This window comes from Acomys minous, assembly GCF_964271855.1.
Source record: "Acomys minous genome assembly, chromosome: 6".
Taxonomy (NCBI): domain Eukaryota; kingdom Metazoa; phylum Chordata; class Mammalia; order Rodentia; family Muridae; genus Acomys; species Acomys minous.
Genome location: NC_140487.1, coordinates 1,396,333 through 1,417,390, shown reverse-complemented (window position 1 = coordinate 1,417,390; position 21,058 = coordinate 1,396,333). Strand labels below are relative to the sequence as shown.

Genomic DNA, 21,058 nt, shown 5'->3' with positions numbered 1-21,058 from the left:
TTGTTCACTCCAAGAACAGTAATATGTTGTTTTATTTTAAAAAATAAAATATTTCTCTTTGAACGAGTTGTCTATCTCAAAAGCCCTCTGAATAAAACGCATCAATTAACTCGTGCTTCCTCATGCTATTACAGTTTATGTACTACTTCTGAGGTAATAGCAAATGCACCTACATACGGAGACACAGAGACACAGAGACAACCAGTGCTAGCCAGACACCATTTCTCAAATGAACCACTAAAATAGAAACATAGAAGCTAGGTATTATTCTAAATTACCAAATAGACCAAAAGATGCAAGAAATTAGCAGCTACATTGACTCTGTTATTCTATATAGTAATTTCTAGAAACCTGTGGCTTCCGTATCTACACCAACACACACAGTTCACAGATGTCTACCATGGGCCATCTCTCCCTGACCACTAGCCTGAATGGTCCCCTATTAAGTATTTCTACTTAGACGTGGAGGGAACGCCTCAAACTCAGCATATCTCAAAGTTAATTCATTCTCTCTCCTGAATTCTCTACCTTGGAGAATTCTACCCAAAATGATTGAAACTGGAAATCATCTGGGGTTCATTTCTTATCCTCACTGTCCAGAAGACTCCCCTCCTGGCGCTGTGTTGGCAGCCTTCTCTCTAGTCTTACTGCCATTACCTAAGTGTTGCCACTTACATGAGTTCAAGCTCTGTCACTCTTACAGGGCTAACACTGGTTCCCAATTAACTTTCCCACCACACATACCTTTTCACTCCTCTTGCTCCACATCGTCCCCTCAGTGCTATGAAAAGACCCCATTTAAAAGTCTTCAATGGCTACTCCTAATCTTGAAAATATAATTCAAAGTACTTGCTGAATCCACAACATCTTAATCTGGCCATCGTCGGGTCTCATACTCTTTCTCTTAATCTAATGTGGTTTCTAGTCTCTGTTACCTATCTGACGGTTTTTTGTGCCTTACTCTTTCAAAACTTAAGGCTGAACTCAGGAATTACAAAACTTAAGGATGAACCTAGCAAACACCCGTTGACTACATGCCCAATGGCTTTCCCAGCCCTGGTGTGCCTTAGGTTACACTTCTGTATCCTTAGAGTGAGCTCCTTTCTCACAACACCTGAAGGAGCTCCAGCAGACGCCTATCCCCTAGCACCCAGCCTGCCACACACAAAGCAGAGCTCAAGACGTCTATCGAATGAGTGACAACTGTATACAGACGAATGATATAGAACAAAAGCTGCAGAATAGATATTCCATGAAATTATTTCGCTTTTGATAGCTGAGCAAGTGCTACGGGGCGGGGGGTGGTTAAACAAGGCACAGTGGCACACACCTGTAATACTATCATCTGAAAGACTGAGGCAGGAGGATTTAAGTTCAAGTCCTGCCTAAGCGGCATAGTAAGTTCCACACCAGTCTGAGCTACGAAACAACACCTTATCTAAAAATCAAAACAAACAAAAAAGTTTAATTCACTTACTACTGTAATACCAACTTCTCCACTGTTGATATTCTAAGGTTTCTTTCACCTCCTACTCATTAAAATTTAAACAATTTTTTTAATAACTGAAAGGAAATAAATACTAAACTTCAGACTCAACAATAAACTCTTTCATTAACATGTGATACCAATCTATGCATCAGTCAGGAATCTGGGTTAATTAGACCTAGCAAACACCTGCTTGACTACATGCCCAGGACACCACCCATGCATCAATAGCAGGTAAACAATTTTCTGCACCACCCTACCACCCCCACTGCACTGCAGTCATAATGGCAAACTTCTCATGTATCGTAGCCCCCAAACAAAACTAGTTTACTTTTTGGCTTCATTTTATTGTGTTCAGTATAGAGGTAGGCATAGTTTTATATTGTTTAAATAACTAAACTAGATAAGAATTTAAAAGACACCAGGCGTGGTGGCGCATGCCTTTAATCTCAGTACTCGGGAGGCTGATGCAGGTGGATCTCTGTGAGTTGAGGCCAGCCTGGTCTACAAAGGGAGTCCAGGACAGTCAAGGCTACACAGAGAGACCCTGTCTCAAAAAAAACCAAAAAAAAGAAAAAAGAATTTAAAAGAACTCAATTTCACTAGAGTTGATGACAGGATTAAGGATATGGGGCTATGACACATTTATGAAACATCTAAACACACAACAGGCATACCAATCCAAAAATCCAAAGTCAGAGACTTCTTGAGTGCCAGTGACAAAACAGATAGAAAATTCCAAACCTGATCTCATATAATGGATCACAGTGGGAATGCAACCACATTAAAAGACACTAAGTAAATATCTTCAGGCTATAAGTAGAGTGTCTATAAAACACAAATGGGCTTCAGTTTTGATGTCAGATACCATTCTTTTTATTTTATTAATTTATTCAGATTACAAGTCAATTGTTATCCCACCACTTGTATCCTCCCACTCCTCCCTCCCTCCCGCTTTCACCCTGTTGCCCTCCCCTAGGTCTGTGACCGAGGGATCTCCTCCCCACTGTGTGTCTCATCTTGGTAGCCTGCTTATTCTTTCAGATCCCATTCTGAAGGAATCCTATTGGTTAACATGTAAACATCCAAATCCAAAAGCATCCCAAATCTGAGGTAATTCTGGTCTCAAGCATTTCAGACAAGACATAGCTGTGCACCCACCAGAAACTACAGTATGAAGACAAAGAGAAAGCCCAGGTATCTGTTGCTTCCAGTTCAGTGTTTCACAGGCAATTCACATTCAGACCCTGGTTAGAAAACCACCCACTAATGCAATCCAAGAAACCAGCTTTACAGAATTCGTCTAAATACAAAACTGCTCTTGTACTTTGAAAGTAAGTTTATGTGTTCACAGTATTGTAGACACTCTATATTGTAAGATATGGCAAGTGGTGATTTGTGTCTTTATATTAACTCCTTTCCACTAGGTGAATAACCTCCCTCTACAGAAAAATTGAGGTCAACTAAGAAGGATGCCTGTCTCTAAAGCAATGGTTCTTAACCTGTGGGCTGTCACCCCTTGAGGAGCCAAATGACCCTTTCAGGGGGTCACAAAGGACTACTGGAAAACACAGATATTTACACTATGGTTCATAACAGTAGCAAATTTACAGTTATGAAAATAACATGGTTGGAGACCATCACAATGTGAAGAACTGTATTAAAGGGTCCCAGCATCAGGGAGGCTGAGAACCACTGTTCTACCCACACTGGCTCTTTGTTGGAACAAAATATATTCTAAATCACAAGTTACTACTAGCACAAATGTATAGGAATTTTTTTTAGCAACATGGTAAGAATCATCCAAGAGTAAAATTATTATTCATATTACTCAACCAAAATATGAAAACTAATTTCACAGGTTTTCATTAGAGCCATGTAATCCAAAGAATGAAAATGCATTTTGAATCTAAATTAAGTCAAATTAACAATACTTCTCTCAATGATAAAGAAATGGTCCTAGGATATTTCTAGCGCAGTTTTGTAGATCATTAGATTGGCAGACTCCACCCAAAACTCATTTCTTGCACTAATACATAGTCAGGAGATCCAACGCCCTTTTCTGGCCTTTGCAGATACCAGGCATGCACACGGTGCACAGACATACCTGGAAAAAAAAAAGCACCCATACACATTTTATAAAAATAAATACACCTGACAAAAATAAATTTTAACCAGATAAAAAGCCATGTGTATTTAACCAACAAGTGGAATTCATGCAGTCAGTCACGCTGACTTATTCTGTATGTTCAGAGTTTCACTTACTCGTATGATCCTAGAGGAACAAACATGGCTTGTAAAGGAAGTGCACCTTTTGAAAAGGTCACCATTCAGTCATTTCCTTTTTAAGCCTTAGAACTTGAGGGAAAGCTGCCTACACCAGAAATAACAACCTAAAAGGATTATCCCCTAAGATGCTAAATAAATAGAAAGAACACACTGAATGCCCTGTGTGAGGTCTTTGACCTCAAGGAGTACAGAATTCCTAACAGACATAATTATTCCAAGGTCCACCTTAAAAAAAAAAAACAAAACAAAACAAAAAACAAAAAAAAAAAAACTCTGAAGAAAATCCACAGGAAGAGTATCTAATAACCTTTTTACCTGACTCGGTTTCCTCAGAAACGAGATTACCTAAGTGAGACAAGAGTGACTCTACACCTGCTTTAACTGAGTCACGACCCAACCCTGTGGTTAGGAGGCTGCACATCCCTCTCACCACAGTGCAGATTCCCATCGTTGTGGGGAATAAATTTAAGAGACAAGTGAGGCCCATTATTATATCAGAAAGGTCAGCACTACAGACCAACGTCTGTGAGGACGTAGAGTTTAGGATCCTGTAACATTCTTATCTTCAGTTCTCATCCCCCCAGTTTTTCATGGTAGTCTTTAACTACTACCATGTCCCAACTACTGTGCTAAACATGGACGTCTACAGCTACCTTACATAAATTCTCCAGAGGGAAGACACACAGTAAAAAAAAATATAAGCATGACTACAAAGTACTTTAGAGGACAGTAGGAAAAGAAAATGATACTGAGTTTCAGGGAGAGACACATTTTGTTGAGAAGCAGACACCTGTGGGATGAGTCAATCAGTCCACTAGTGAACACACAGCACCCGCCTGTGTCTTTGGACATCAGCTCTGGCAACAGCATGGAGGGAGGGGAGGAAAGAGGCTGGTTACAAGACTATTACAGAAGGGATAGTAAAAGACAAGATCGCAGGAGTCACCCGCGAAGCCTCCAGAAGGACAGACAGACACTGATCACTGATGACAGCAGGAGTGTAAATTCCCCAGGATTCTGATTAGCCAGGAACTGAAAGGGCAGATATGAGAACTCAACACCTGAGAGAGAAATGAGTTTGAAAGGATGCTAAGTTTCATTTATTGAGCTGCAGTTTATTAAATCCAATAGGTATGTAAATTAAAATCTATCAAAAATTAATAAAGCATACTCATACAGTGCACTGATTAATTACAGGTCAATAGTCAATATAGCACTTCTGTAAGTTTCTTCTTGTAAGCCTTACTTAGTAGAATGCCATAACTGGGAGACTCAGACAAGAATGTAGGCAGAAGCCACAGTAACAGACCTAACTAGTGACTCGTGGTTAAATGCTGTGTTTATTAGATGATGAAGGAACCCAGGATAGACTGTGGACTGCTAGTAACACCCTGAAACTGCAGTCCTGTTCCTTTCTTCTCTTCCTTCAACAATCTCTTAATACGTGCTGTGTGCCAGGTATAGCACAAAGCACTGGCAACACAAAGGTAAGGCACCACTTGCCTGTAAATCTGTTCTTCTATCCACAGCCTAATGTTTATCAAGAAAACGGAGTGGGGAATGGGAGTGGGAAAAGAAGGAATAGGGAAAGGAGACAGGATGGGGTGAAGGAGGGCTTCCCTGAGTCTCACGACTTAGAACTATACATACTGTTGAGTAAGATACAAACTATCAAGTGGTTCTACCACAAATGGCACCGAACTCCAGCACAGACTAAAGGCCCATAAAATAACGGTTTGTTCTAACTTAATAAACTGCTGTGTACCTTGGCTTTATCATTGATGTTACATCTGACTTTTCACTATAAACAGTCAGAGTAATGCCCCATCAAAGGGCAACGAACAACATATGGCAAAGCAAGATAACTAGAAAGTAGGTGCTAGAAAGAATTTCAGCAGCAACTTGATAGCAATTTCAGTGATCACTACAAGAGTCACAAGTATTTTTGGACTCGTATATGAGGCAACAAAGACCAAGTATATTAAATACAATATAATGTAAAGACTTCATATATACTGTACCATTAATGTATAAAATTCACACAACAAATCTTTATAGAAGGTAGTTTCTAATATTACTGTTTTACTGACAAGAAATTTGAGGTTTACTACAACTAGAACATTACGATAGGCAGATTTGGGCCCAGGGGTCCTGCTCAAACTAGGGCACCAGCCAAGGACAATACAGGCGGTAAACTTTAAACCCCTACCCAGATCTAGACAATGGGCAGAACATTCTCCACAGTTGAGTGGAGAGTGGGATATTACTTTCACACGTACTCTGGTGCCTCATAATTGACCATGTCCCCTGGAGGGGGAGACCTGGTGGCACTCAGAGGAAGGACAGCAGGTTACCAAGAAGAGACTTGATACCCTATGAGCATATACAGAGGGAGGTAATCCCCCTCGGGAACAGTCATAGGGGAGGGGAGTAAGGGGAAAATGGGAGGGAGGGAAGAATGGGAGGATACAAGGGATGGGATAACCACTGAGATGTATCAAGAATAAATTAATAAAAAATTTTTTAAAAAAAGAAATTTGAGGTTTATAAGTGACCTGCCCAAACTACAAAGCTATAAATAAATGAGCCAAGACTTGAACCAGAGTTTGCAAACTCCATGCTTTAACAGTGACATTATTCTCTGCTCACCCAGAGAGCAGAATGGTGCCGGACACATCATGGACACTGGACTTACCGAACAGAAAGCAGCTGTCACTGTAAGCACAAACAGGAAGGCAAGAACATTACCTTAAAAACTTAGAACTAAATTGCCAGCTCAAACTCTGCAGCCTGACAGAGTGTCTTGCAAATGGTAATAACTTGCTACAGAATGACCCAAATGCTACCATAAGAAACAAGGGGGCTCTTTCTCCATGAAAATAACTGGATTTCTATGGCTCTGCAAAGCCAAAGATGGAAATGCACCACACAGTTCAGAAGGAACCGTAAGCACTGATCAAAAGACTGTCTTCCACATCTTAGTATGGAAAAGACCATTCATGCTGCACTAATATGACACTCAAGAACATGGGCTGCCTTTAATTCTAATGTTGTCATGTATATTAGAATCCTTACTACATTCTAGCACTATCCTTCTACTGGGATCAGGACCATGTTTTATGCTACTGACTGTCCCATAATGATCGCATGGCAGAACACATAAAACCTGTGCAAAGACCACTACACTACAGACTAGCCAGCTACCTATGAAGCCTAGCATGAGAGAGAAATTTGATCAAATATACTTTATTCAACTAACCACATTTTCCCTTAAGATCCTAAACCAAAGCTGAATAGGGAAAGAAAGTAGCTGGAGGGTGCAGAAAAGGCAGTAAATAGAATTAATGAGGCACCTGCAACTATACTGAAAAGACACAGTGTGAGGTATCTCTTTTAAGTGCGTCTTAGAAAGAGAAGCAAAACTTCTTGCTGCCAAGACAGCAATACCAACCACTAGAGTTACATCGGTTCCCCTTGCTTTCATGTCACCTACCTAGGGAAAAGCTACTGAAGCCAACCTGACTGGATTTCAACAAGACCATGTCACTTCTGCCTCCCTTATGTTCCTCACATCAAACTTTCGGGGGGGAAAGGGGAACCCTCCCCTTACCAGATACAAGCCAAAGGAATGAAATATCCTGAGAGCTGTTTCTGTAGCCCTTCTAAGACGTTAAAAGATCCCTCACACTACATTCACACGTCCTCACACACCAGCCTGCAGATACTGGACAAGCTAGGTGGTAGCTGGCAACCCAAGCCTTATTCTCACATTTTGCAGTATCCACAGTGTAGATATGTCACTGAGCCCTAATCACCTAGTCTAGAGACAGGAGCTCAAAAGAAACGCTAAGCCTTAGCATCTTGGGGCTGAGGAAATGGGTCAAGTCCCTACTGTGCAACCATGAGGACCTGAGTTTAGATCCCCAGCACCTATAAAGTTAGACATGGAAGCCTGTGTAAGCAATTCTAGTACAGGCAGTGGGAGTTTATGGGGGGAAAGGTGGATTCCCCAAGCCTGCTTCTGTAAAGCCAAGCAGTAAGAGCCGGATTCAGTCCAAGGCCCTGTCTCAAAACATCAAAGTGGTAAGCAGTCATGGAAGGCACATGATGTCAACCTCTGGCTGCATGTGTATGTGCACAGGTACAGAGTACACACATGGCTGCATGTGCACATGTGCACGTGCAAAAAAATTAACAACTCATTATAAATTCTACAATTCAATACTAACGAGAGCTCCAGAGCAGTTACAAGACACAAAACTATCTCCTTTCAAAGTTCTTTGCTCTACGCGGGCATAAATGCATGTGTAAGGATTTTTGTGGTAAGTGAGCTGGTTCTTAGAATCACTTTGATTTAACATTGCTTAGTCAAGATGGTTAAGCACAGAAATGACAACTGAAAAACAGAAAGATGTCTTGTGGAAAAATAAGACTTACTGGCCTCTCTCACACCCACACAAAGTAGGATGACCAGCTGTTCTCAACGTGCAGCCCACAGATGCCCAGCGGGCAGCACACCATCAAACAATATATCTAATATGCAAAAAACACAAAAACAACTCTCCTACAGAAACTCCTATTCCCCTAACTACCTCTATGTAAAAAATGAGAGGACACTTCTTTCCCCTAAGCCCCACCCTGTGGTCTGTTATCTGTGTTTCTATTTGCTTCTCCTGGAGGCATCCCTTCCTTTTTTAGTCCCATTCAGTATCAAAGCTGCCATCACAACTAGCACATACTCTGAATTCAGCGCTACCAAGGCACCTTACTCTCAATTGCTTCTAAAAACAATTTGGTCTGAGAATCTGACTGAAAGATATGGTTCTATTTCCCAGAGCTAATTTATTTCCAGTATATTCTCAGATTAAAAGGATCAAAGATCCATTCAAAACCCAAATTATAATGAAAACTACATGTTCTTAACATAAATTCTTACATACTAATGCCTCACCTGAACATAACACGAGATACAAGTTGTTACAGCTTATATGGAGCAGTAAAGGCAGAAGGCTAGTTATTATTGCTCCAGTATCCAAAACAGGGCTTCTGTTTTTTGAAAGATGGCTAATTTAACCCTATCACTTAACATTAGTTCAGGCAATTATTTCCTTTGGAAGAACTGTGCCTCAGATCCTAGACGGAAGCATTTGAGTACTAGAATCATCATGAAGGGCCTGTAATCTCAGCGCCCAGGAGGCTGAGGGAGATGATCCTACACCGCAAGCTTAAGGCCAGCCTAAGACCCTATCTCAAAACAGAAAGGGCTGAAAATGCCAGTCAGCGGTAGGACATCTGCCAGGCATCATGAGGTCCTGGACTCAATTGCCAGCACCACCACAAGAGTAACAAAAGCAGCCATATTTCTCTAAGATTTCAGCCCACAGCAGCCGGGCGTGGTGGCGCACGCCTTTAATCCCAGCACTCGGGAGGCAGAGGTAGGCGGATCGCTGTGAGTTCGAGGCCAGCTTGGTCTACAAAGTGAGTCCAGGACGGCCAAGGCTACACAGAGAGACCCTGTCTCGAAAAACAAAAAAACAAAAAAACAAAAACAAAAAAGATTTCAGCCCACAGAGATGCAACCTGGAACAACAAGAGTTCCAAGGTCAAAAAACAAGGTCAAGAATGGCCAGGTTTGTGAGAAACCTCTTCCCAGGAGGTAATTTTACAGCAGGACCTCAGGTGAAACGTGGGGCGTTATGTTACCCCTAATAACTGCCACCGACCAGCTTCTGATGGCGCCATTTCCTTATCTCTTCATAACAGTTTCACTAGACATTCCCAACTCAGATAAAGTGTGCTCCTAAAAAATCTGTTTTCCATAGTTAACACCTTCTTTCAAATAGCACTACATATCTATAAGCCTTGTTTTATTTTTTAAAATCCAATAATGTTATTCAATTAATATTTGTTGCATGTCAGTATTTTGCACATGACCAAAAATATTTGTGTGACAGAACAGATGCTTATGAGGTTTTGGAACAAATAGATGGTTATAGGGAGGGTCATAAAGACAAAGCTTAATTTACAGTGGGGGGGGCTGTAAGAAAGAAGATAAGCTACTGACATCGGACTATAAGATAATTGATAGCAAATGTGTTGGTTGTTTTTTTTTTATTCCAATTAAGCACAAAAGCAACAGATCTGATATGTAACAAAGTTCTCTTCCAATGCTGAAATTTCCATCTAAATTTAATTTAGTAGTAATAATAAAGTTCCCATCTGGCTTGTGCCATTCAAGTCTTTTCTAGCAATAACATCTAACATTTGTAATAACATGTCAGCCACTATTCTCAGGGTTTTTGTTTTTTTGTTTTGTTTTGTTTTTGCATGTGGTTTTCATCTTCTCAGAAAAAAAGAAAAACAAGAAGTAAAATACACTGGTCCTGTTTCATAGGTGAAATAACTAAGGCAGAAGACATTAAGAGTGGATGTGCAAATGTCACATGGGAATAATTTGTGGGTCCAAAATTTTACCAAGTACTCTAGCGCCGGCTCATCACAATAAGCTACCAGTAAGATAACTATATAGCCAACTGCTCTACATGTGATAAAATATGTAAACATTGAGGTTGTGTGGACTGAGAGTGGACATTTTATTTCCTAGTAGCTGTGTGCTATGACTAAGACATCGAACTTCTCCAAGCTTCAGTTTTCTTTCTGTAAAATAGGAATGATGGAGAAGCAGGTCTTGCTCCATAGATCTGTTGGTTGGGTTTAGAGGTGCTCTGTGTATATGTTAGCAGAGTGCCTGCTATGCTGCATAAATATTATTATCTATCACTAAGGCTTATCTTTGTTTCCATAAACTCTTCTTAGAGGTAGTGTTTTCTAAGGCAAGACTCATCAGTATTTAGGTAGTAAGCTAGAAGCAGACATGGTAACACACAGCTGCACCCCCAGCACTGGGAGGCTGAGGTAGGAGGACTGTGGATGTGAGGCCAGCACGCGCTGCAAGGCAAAACTCCTAAGTGTTCAGATACACAGGAGAATGTGTTAGTACTGTAGGGCCTTAGACAGTCAGTCTCCTGACCACCAAAAATACACAATCAAACCAGACACAAATGCCAAAACCTCCATCTTTGGGATTTCTTCCTAACCAGATGTACCAATGGTTTTTAAGTTTTCCTTTGCTTCAGAAGATGTGGTATCAAAAATAGGCAAAGAAGCCTGAAAATACTCCTCCTCCCAAACCACTGTGAAACAATGAAGATTCAGAAGAACATGCTCGTATCCTTATCTGTCTTACTTCCCAAATATTTTAGCTATCTGGACAACGATGTCTCTCAATCAACTGAAGAGCAAGGCAAGAGCTAGAAGCTCAAAAGAAAAAGATAAAGACACAGATTAGAGAGAGGAGGGATGCATTAGAAAAGGGAAATATTGATGAGTTTAAGGAAAACATGTCTTATTCTGCATCCCACCATGTGCCTGGTGCCTGAGCACCCATCAACGGGTCTGCCCCTGCTAAGACTGCCTAGCCTTACATGTTAGCTCGGAAACCAGGCGGTATAAAGAAGAGGAGAGCACAGGGTAACTTTCGTCTAAAACCAAAGCCAACACTATACTATGTATCCTACAGCTTGACTTTAGATCAACTCAGGGTTACCGTGGCTAAGTCATCATCCTCATAAACTATAGATTCCATTAGAGAAACAAACATGGCCCTGCCTCTGCTTCCTAAGCACTGGGTTACAGGCTTATGCTATCATATCTGGCGTATAAAAAAAACTTTTTCAACTCCTGTACCCCTGCACAATAAATCCAAAAAGTAGGTACACAGGTCAGAAAGGAACAAGAAAGACAAATACCTTCAAATACCCTTGTTTGTTTTAAACTGGTTCCAGTTTAGCCTCTGTTACATCCACTGTAACAAAATGCCTTCACCTAGCTGCTTCTAATGTAGGAAGGTTCTGAGACAGCACTGTCTTCTCCGTAATGGCCTAGACAAAGGTCTTCTGGAGACATAGGAGCCATGTGTGCTCTCCTTAGCGACCCTGCTCTGGGGCACCAGAACTGCTAAGTGGAGCCTGTGGCGCTAGTCGAGGGAGTCAAGAGCTGCTGCTGCTGTTGTCTTCCCTGCTCCAACATCAAGCTACAGCTTCTCTCTTTCCTACAATAATTAACAAATAAAACAGACTAGAAACGGTCAAGAGAGTATGTACTGTGTGTAGCAATGCACAAAAAGATAACACCTTGCAAATGTCAAAAATACAGGTTTAATAATGTGCAACTAATGAAGATTGTTCATAAATTAAATGCTACCAACTACACATTTGGTCCCTAAATATATTATGCTATTAGTCATTAAAGTTAGACCTATAAGTATAAATTTTCCATCTGTAGAAAAGTAATCTGTTTTTAAATTAAAGAGAAATCATTACTTCTTAAAAATAAAACTATCAGGATATAATTCAAGTGTAGCTGCTCATAGTCACTGAGTAAGTTTGTAATAAAACATTTAAGTTTCAACCAATGTACCTGTGTTGAAGCACATTTAGCTGAAATAACTTTTAGTCTGGTTTATTTTCATCACATATAGTACATTTTTCCAACATAAACATGTACATTCAGTATAGAACATTTCCAGCAACAGTTACAGTCTTTCTAATTTCCTTTCACAGTATATTTTAGTGCAAAGCACTGAGAAGGGTAAATGTTTTCCTAACCATAGAAGCATTTTATTATGACCTTCTAGATCGTCAACATTTAAAAATTTATACAAAAAGTATACAGATGGACAGGGTCCATTCTAAGTAGAGCTGTGAACCTACATAAAAACATGGTGTATTTTCTGCAGTACCTTTTTAAATAATTTGACACAAATTACTAAAAAATAAGATATTCCCTAAAAGTACAAAATATTAATACACAAAAACCTGCCCAAAATTTCATAAAGATAGATGTATTTCTTTTTTCCTAAAATCTTGATTACAAAAGTTGGACAAGAATTCATTATTTTCAATTTTATAGTAAGAATAAAATATTATCTAAAGTGGTCATTTAAATTTTTTCCTTGGTAGAGAAAAAAAATTAAGATGGACACCCCTATCTTCCTTTCCAGCAACACTTAAAGTAATAAACTAGAAACATAAGAAGTGGTTGCACATGGATTGTCTGCATCTATAAAATATCATTAAGCTGCTTATTACCTTTATATAAACATTAGTAAGTGGGTATTCTTTTAAAAAATAGGAACTGAGAAATAAGATTACATCTATCATTAAAGTGCTTTATATAAAATTTAAAGAAAAATAGGAGAATGTTTAATTTTCATAAAAACGTCTGATGTTTACAAATGATAAATGTAATAATGATCTATGCATAAAATGAACTGGAACCTTTTTGTTGTATATATTTTAGAATAAAACTTTCAAACACTTAAGTGCTAAAAACTCAAATATAAATGATATGAAATAATTATAAATATTCAGTAGGCTACTAAATATTCATAATGTATTGATACTAATTTGCTTTCTGGTCCTAACAACATACTCTCTACAAAAATCATATTTGTACAATATAGATAAAATTTTGCATGTAAAAGTGAAATAAACTTAAGCCACTAAAAATACAAAGTTTATATCAATTAAAAACTATTATTTTCTTCAGGTTGTTGATCATTTTAATCAACAAATTATTTGGAAAGCGAAATTCCCAACATTTTTGTAGAAACTGTAGACCATATATACCAGGTCTATGAAGACAACATATAATATCACAGCTACTCGAAAGTGCTGGGATGGATGGGCACTGCCTTAGAACTGGGTAGGTGGGTATTGTTTTAGTCAGAAATCAGCAGTTACAGTTGAAATTTTATGAAAATGTTCTCTTTTTTTCCTCATAGTACCATGTGAAGACGTTTAGTGGTTCTAACAACTTAAAGTCTTTCCACAAAAATGAACTCCAAACCTTTTCGTACATCACTTGAAGTAATCTGAGGAGAAATAGGAATAAATGAACACTTTTGAGTTTACCAATAAAACCTTGGTCTTAAATTACACAACAGTAAATGACTTCTAAAGGATGGATTCCTCTTAAGTTTCCCACACAAGCAAAAACAATGTGATAATCAAACCACATTAACATACTAAGCACTCAAACTAAGAAGCTTGCTTTAGAGCTTGTTACCTCAAACTTATTTAATACTGAGGACTTTAAATATCTAATTACAAGGGGCACAGGTACTGCAAGTAAATTTTAAAAATATATAGACTTTCAAAATCAAGTATAGGGAGTCTACTGCATTTTAAAATACACAATTTGTCTCAAATTTTCTTTAAAAAGTATAATTATTCTTTCTTCCAAAAAGGGGTTTTGCCTTTCTTTTGGTCACACACACTCTCTCTCTCCCCCGCCCCTCCCTCCCTCTCTCTCTCTCTCCCTCTCTCTCTCTCTCTCTCACTCACTTACTCAGTCACACAACACACACACACACACACACACACCTCACTACTGAATAATACTAACTACATTGAAATGATCACTTATAAGTTTATTAAACAGAAAGGGAAACAAAAATATGTGCACCTAAAAAAATCTTTCCCTTATAGATCAAAACTTAAAAACTCACCAACACATACTCCCAAAAAGAAGAAAAAAATTCAAACTTTTGTTTACTAACTTCCCCCTTCCCCTGGAAGCAGTGCGTGGAAACAGTAAATAATAAATGTTAATTCTTCTAAACTCCATCTGGGGATATTTTTTCCCTAGATGCTACACTTTATTTAAGCATTACAAATTTTTACAATAAGTACAGAGCCTTAAAATGTTTTTCCTATAATTATCTCCTTCATAAATTCATTCTAATATAGTTAACTTTCTTACAATGGATTAGGACTAGTAGACTAAATAAAATTAATAGCTATGTCAAATTAAACCTGTGCAAGTTAAACACGAAATTTCTATGTAAACATAGACCAAAATATAAATGGATATATTTGCAGCATTAAAACAAAAGCCCTGGCCCTGTGTCATCTACCTAAGCTATAGGGGAAGGTAAGTTCTGAAATCAACTTTGTTCCCAAGCTACTCGAATAAAGGTCCCTGAGAGATGAAAGCAGTAACTATCCCTCCTGCCATTCCTACTACTGTATGACTTATGGAAGAAAATATATGTTAAGATGGAACCGACTATAAATCACAGCCAAATGACTGTGTGTAGTTTGATGAGGGGAGGGGACAAAGCTGTGCAACTGTTCCTCACCAGACAAGAGCCTTAGATCGTGTGCTTCGGCCTTTGGTTTTGTTTCCTTCAGGTGAATTGGTAGTATTTGCCTTGTGAGTTTTCTTATGATGTTCAAGGTAAGTCTTTTTGGCAAATGCCTTTCCACATTTATTGCATCTGTGAAGAGAAAAGTTTTTTGTGACTTTCACTTCAATACCGACGTCAGCTACTTCATACTTTTTACTAGGAGAATTGGAAGTGCCGTCATGTCTTGAATCGTTCTGCTTTGCTTCGTCCCTTGAAGGGCCTCTTTTCGCCACTTTGTTTAGAACAAAATCTATAGGCTTTTTTATAGCTCTGATCTCTAAACTGGCTGTTATTTTCCCAAGGTAGCGAGATGACTTTTTATGAACCACGGTGATATGTCTTATCACATCACGTTTCCGACGAGTTTCATAAGTGCAGAGAGGACACTTGTAGAATTTAACATAAATGTTATTTCCATCTGTGTGCAACTCAATGTGTTTAGTCAAGTTCTGCTTGGAAGTAAACTGGCGTTTACAGAGTTTACAGTAAAGTTGCTTAAAGTCAAAGCCAGCTGACAGTTTTGGTTTCCTGGTTTTTTGCTGGCCACCCGCAGCCAAAGGACTAGCTGATTTAGAGCTCTCGGAGTCCTGCTTAACTTTGTTTTTCTGTGTTGCCGGTGGGTTCTTTTTTTCATTTGAATGATTTGTTCCCTTTAGTTCACTCTGTGGAGAATGGGTAATGGAAGGGGGTGAAGACGCTACACAATCTGCTTGCTCAACTGTAACTCTCATTTCTGAACTGCTGGCAGTATTATTAGGGCCTTTCTCTCTTTTAGGGTTTGCTCCAGACAGAGTTATCTTGTGGACAATCTGCATATGTCTCTTAAGCATTATTTGTGAACTATATTTCCTCTTGCAAAGGAGGCATTTGCATGCAGTTAAATTGTATTCGGCCTTTGAAGACTTTTGTTTTCGAGTCTTGAAAGATTTTTTAGGAGAAGCGGAATCCAGGAACAAAGGCTGCCCAGGCTTGGTGGCTATGTCAGGGGTAATTGAGTCCCTCCTCAGCCCTCTGTGGACTTCGTCAAAATGCCTCCTTACATTTGCCTTTGTAGCAAACGATTTACAACAAACTGGGCAACTCCTACTTAATGAAACTAGAACATTCTTACTGCGCCCTTTTGAAGACTGGTTTGGAGCCTTGCGTGTTTCAATGTATTTTTTTAGTTCTTCCATCTTTTTCTTGTGTACTTTTCGAATGTGACGGCGGACACCTCGTCTAGAATTGAATTCTTTTCTACAAAGACAACATATCAACTGGTGCCCAAGGTCAGAACTGTCCGAGGTCTCCACTTCAGCCTGGGACTCCTGAGGTTGCTCCTCAGTGGGCGGGGCAGCTTCGTCTGCTGCGGTGGCGGCGGTGTCTGCAGGAGGCGGCTCCACGGCCTCCACCTCCTCTGGATCTGGATCTGGGACTGCTCTGGGCTGTTCCAAGCTTGTCTCCTGTACTGCACTTGGTTCAGGAGTACTGCTTGGCTCTGTGACTTCAGCAGGATTATCAGTCCTTGAAATATATTGAAACACTGCATTCTGATTGGTTTCTATGGGTTCTAGCTTAATAATATACTCTCTCTTATCCACTCTTGGATATATGGCTTCTAGGAGATCACTTATGGCTTGGCTTTGTTTATCATTTACATCAGGAAGATCTGTTAAGGAAAAAAAAAAAAACACAATTGTTTTAACCTGAAATAATTAACCTATTCTAACACTCTAATATTTTAAAATACATAATGAAACATCTTTAAGTAGTACATGTTTCTTTTTATAGCATTATCCATATTTCAGCCTTTTAGGAACATAAAACCTAGTTATTGACTAAATTAAAACTTTGATCTAATTTATCATATGAGAAAGCTATAATCTGAAGAGCCGCCTCTGCTTCTAAGTTCCCTTACTATAAAATCACAAGCACATGGATCGACCTGAACGAGAAAAGTACTATCACTTACTTTTAGTCTGAAAATTCTAGAGCTCCAAAGCCAACTCAAGTTCTTACAACCCAGGATGGATAAAATATCAGGAAGAATGCTACTATTATATGTATTTTAATGCAATATGGTAGTATTCTAGCTAATGTAAGCCTTAATAAACAATGCAGATTACTTCCACTTGGACAGCTGAACATCTCACAGAAATAAAAAATACTTGCAAGTCAGCATAAATGGTGTACGGTATGAAAGCCCAGTCTCACACAATTTTCTCAACATGACAAAATTTTAATAAAACAAGTGGTTAAGAACTATCCATTAGTCTAGTTTTATTATTTGCATAATAGCAAACTCCCTCTACAGGCAACCACACAGTTTGCTGCAACAAGACTGGCTGGCATCAGCTATATTTCCACATAATTCTAAAATCTAGTTACAAATATAATAATACTAAATCTAATAACTATTTATAAATCATGACATAATCCATTGCTATAGTTCTTCTAATCCTCTTTCCCTTTTTCCGCATTTTCCACGGGCGTGCTTGGTGTGTGTGTGTGTTTCCACGTGTGGGTGCTTGTGCTGTGCGTGTGTATGCAGGCATACGGAGGCCCCATGTGGATGTTGGAATCACTGTCCATCTTTCTCACTTCCTTCATGGTGGCAGGTTCTCGCAATCAGAACTAGAACTCGCTAATGTGTCTTGCTAGTCAGCTTGCTGTAGGGACTCCCCTGTGACACGCCACCACACCCACCCTGGACATCTGTGGGTTCTAATGACACAAACTCTCATCCTCAAGCTGTGACAAGAGCCACCTCCCGGCCGTCTTACTTCCTGTAAACAGTAATGGAGTTTGATAACCCTTTCACCGCCAAGAATACACATAATCGGAAACTCCACTTACCGATTACACTATATAAATTACCACTACAACTTAACTACAATGAAGAACACCAAGAAATAAAACATTATACTTTAATTAAAATGTCAGATTTTCAACTAGTTTCTCCAGACACTCTTGAATTTATAGCTTAGTAATAAAAAGTTCAGTAAGATCAAATACAAGCAAGCACATGGATTATCTGAAACAGTAAAAATTTTATTCTGTTCAGTCTCAAAGTCTTAGACTGATAAAACTAAACCAAAGTTTCCATAACCCAGGATGGATAAAACACCATGAAGAATGTTCTCATATATGAGTTTTGATAAAGTATGACCATATTCTTTGTGTAACATTTTCTATACAAATGACTTTATCTATACCCTGTAACACACAACATAATTTAATAATGATTAAAGAATTACTTTGTTATTCAATTATTACATTTTATCTCCCTATCAAATAACTTTTAAAAAGTGAGTTTGAGTTGAAAAATGAAAAAGATCTACAATGTATCTATATCAGCCTCTCATTTTGTAAATCCAGTTTAAAATCCCAGAACAAAGAATAATGAAGCTACCTAGTATTACTACATTTTCAAGAATGTACATTAATTCCATAAAGCAAGAAAATAACACTATACATATTATTTACATATTCATTCAAGAAAAGTACATTTAATTTAAAAACTTTGGTTCTACAAAGACTACTAGCATGCTACTTGCCTTCATAACAAAAAGTAGTAATCTCATTAGTCTAGATTCAATCTAATACTGGTTATGTGATATCTAAATAAATTTCACTAAGAACAAATCCAATCTGCAAATTAAGATCCGGAAAATACTAGAAAGATTAATAAATATCTCAATGTTCTCTGCCATTCCCAAAATGTCAAATAATTTATTCATTCTTTGCTACTTATTGGAAGCATTCTCATTTACTTAAGGAGAATCTAAGTAAGGCATCAATTATATTTAGCAACAAGTTGTTAAATTAAAAGAAATGTACCACGAAATAGCTCCCTTAAAGACATTTATTTTGTAACTTTCAAATACTAAACTATACATGGCCCATATAAAAATTCAAAAACAATCCTCAATATTTCAATACAATAAATATACTCACAGATATAAACTCATAGATTAGGAAAAACCAAATGGAAAACACTGACGTAAAGTACAATCCAAGAAACAATATAACAATGCTGTGTTTCATTTTATTATTCATCACTAAATTATCTAGATATCAATACCACCTTAATGCAAAATACAAAGAGGCAGTAAAAAAAATACATATAGCTGAATATACAAATGAACTTACTGTCATCCATTTGGAGACTTGGTGGGCAGTAAAATTTCTTATGAGTAATTAAATTTGGTAATCCTCTAAAGAGACTACGGCATAATTTACATTCAAAAATAGTGTCCACGTCTTTTAATAAAATATGTTTAAGTTGTTTGGTTCCTGAAAGGAAAAGAAATATATGAAAGTTCATTCTGACCTGTACTTTTCAATAAGGTATTAGTTGTTGATAATCCAAAAACACAGTTACTGTGAAAACAAAATACAGATGATGACAATTTCTACCACAGAATATTTATTAACTAAGTAATAAATTCCAAGCAAATATTTTATGATTTGGCAATTTAGACAGCCAAATTGTGAGGCCCTTTTTCAACTTCAGTAGGCAATCAGTTCACTGAATCTATCAAGGCAACGGTTCTGGTATCTGACTGAGCATTACAGGGAGTTGAAAATCTACACATGACCCTTCCCTAGAGAGTCTGATTTGGTAGGTCTGCAACAGGGCGGGAAAATTTTTCCCATCATTCATGCAAGTTTTCTGATGGTTCTGCCAGCTCCTTTCTAAATTTGGAAGTGAAAAATAAGAGGATTTTAAACAAAAACAAAACAAAACAAAAACCCACACTTCCCAATATCTATGTGTTATCTATGACCATACTTTTTAAACTCAGCTTATATTACTGCAGGCTCTAGGACAGCATGAAGTTGTACCATTTGGTAATAAATCAAAAGAATATTTTTCCCTTCTGAGAGAAAATTTTTAATGTTGTTCAGGCTTCTTGATAGCACAGTCAGTTTATATATCTCAATACCTTATCCATGAGAACACTTGCCCCAATTCCAAATATTTATCGATATAATTACTATAGTCAAATATGTCTTATCCATTAGATTATAAACTCTCAGAGCAGCCAAGACCAAGCCTATTGAGTTTATAACCACAAGATGTTCAGTTCCAGTAACAGAAATGCTACAGATCTGGGGGATCTAAGCATTACAGTGGAACATCAAAAGACACAGAAAAATAACTGGCAAAAATCAAATCTTTAAAACATCCACAAGGAATGGAGCACAAACAAGACTTTTTGTTGTTACTTCCTACAGGTCTTTGCTATAGTAACTTATTAATATAAATGCCTTAATTTTGTTATTTTCATCTACAAGCTATCCTGAACAATACTCTTCCAGATCACTTAAGTACTGAAGGTTCTGTCACTCAGCAAGCATTCGCCTGTCTATAAAGCCCTGGTACTACTGAAGAATATAAACTACCTTAACACAGTATAATAAGATTGTAGGGTCTACCACACCCAAACATGAGGCGAGGCTTGGGGAACCCTGAAGAAAAGGGGGGAGAAGGACTGCAAGAGCCAGAGGGGCCGAGGACACCAAGAGAACACAACCCACAGAATCAACCAGCCTCACAGGGGCTCACGGGGACACAGTGGCCATCATGGAGCCTGTGTGGGTCTGCAGTGTACATGCTGTGGTTGTTTAGCTCGGGGAGTTTGTGTGACATCTAACAGTGGGACTGGGGGTGTCTCTGACGCTTGCCTGCTCTTGGGATCCTTTTCCTTCTACTGGGATGCCTCATCCAGCCTTGATGAGGGTTTATGCCTAGTATTGTTGCATTTTGTTATGCCATGTTTGGTTGGTATCACTTGGAAGCCTGCTCTTTTCTGAAGGGAAACAGAGGAGCAGTGAATCTGAGAGAAAGGGGAGGTGAGGAGTGGGGGAGGTGAGGAGTGGGGGAGGTGAGGAGTGGGGGAGGCGAGGGGTGGGGGAGGTGAGGGGTGGGGGAGGCGAGGGGTGGGGAAGGCGAGGGGTGGGGAGGTGAGGAGTGGGGGAGGCGAGAGGTGGGGAGGTGAGGGGTGGGGGAGGCGAGTGGGGAGGTGAGGAGTGGGGTGGTGAGGAGT

At 38.8% G+C, this 21,058-nt stretch overlaps 1 protein-coding gene across 4 annotated transcripts in view; it reads right to left on the bottom strand.

Moving 5' to 3' along the window:
- Positions 1-21,058, bottom strand: part of ZNF800 (zinc finger protein 800) — a 50,203-nt gene that overhangs the window by 11,907 nt on the left and 17,238 nt on the right. For 3 of the 4 annotated variants that reach the window (XM_084785173.1, XM_084785174.1, XM_084785175.1), the window contains exons 4-5: positions 19,158-19,301; positions 14,979-16,674 (exon numbers count right to left, since the gene is read on the bottom strand). In XM_084785173.1, coding sequence (XP_084641299.1) covers positions 14,979-16,674; positions 19,158-19,301 — 1,840 coding nt within the window. Of the gene's footprint in view, positions 1-12,268; positions 13,710-14,978; positions 16,675-19,157; positions 19,302-21,058 lie in introns of those variants that run through there. The other variant, XM_084785176.1, reaches the window with a different exon arrangement.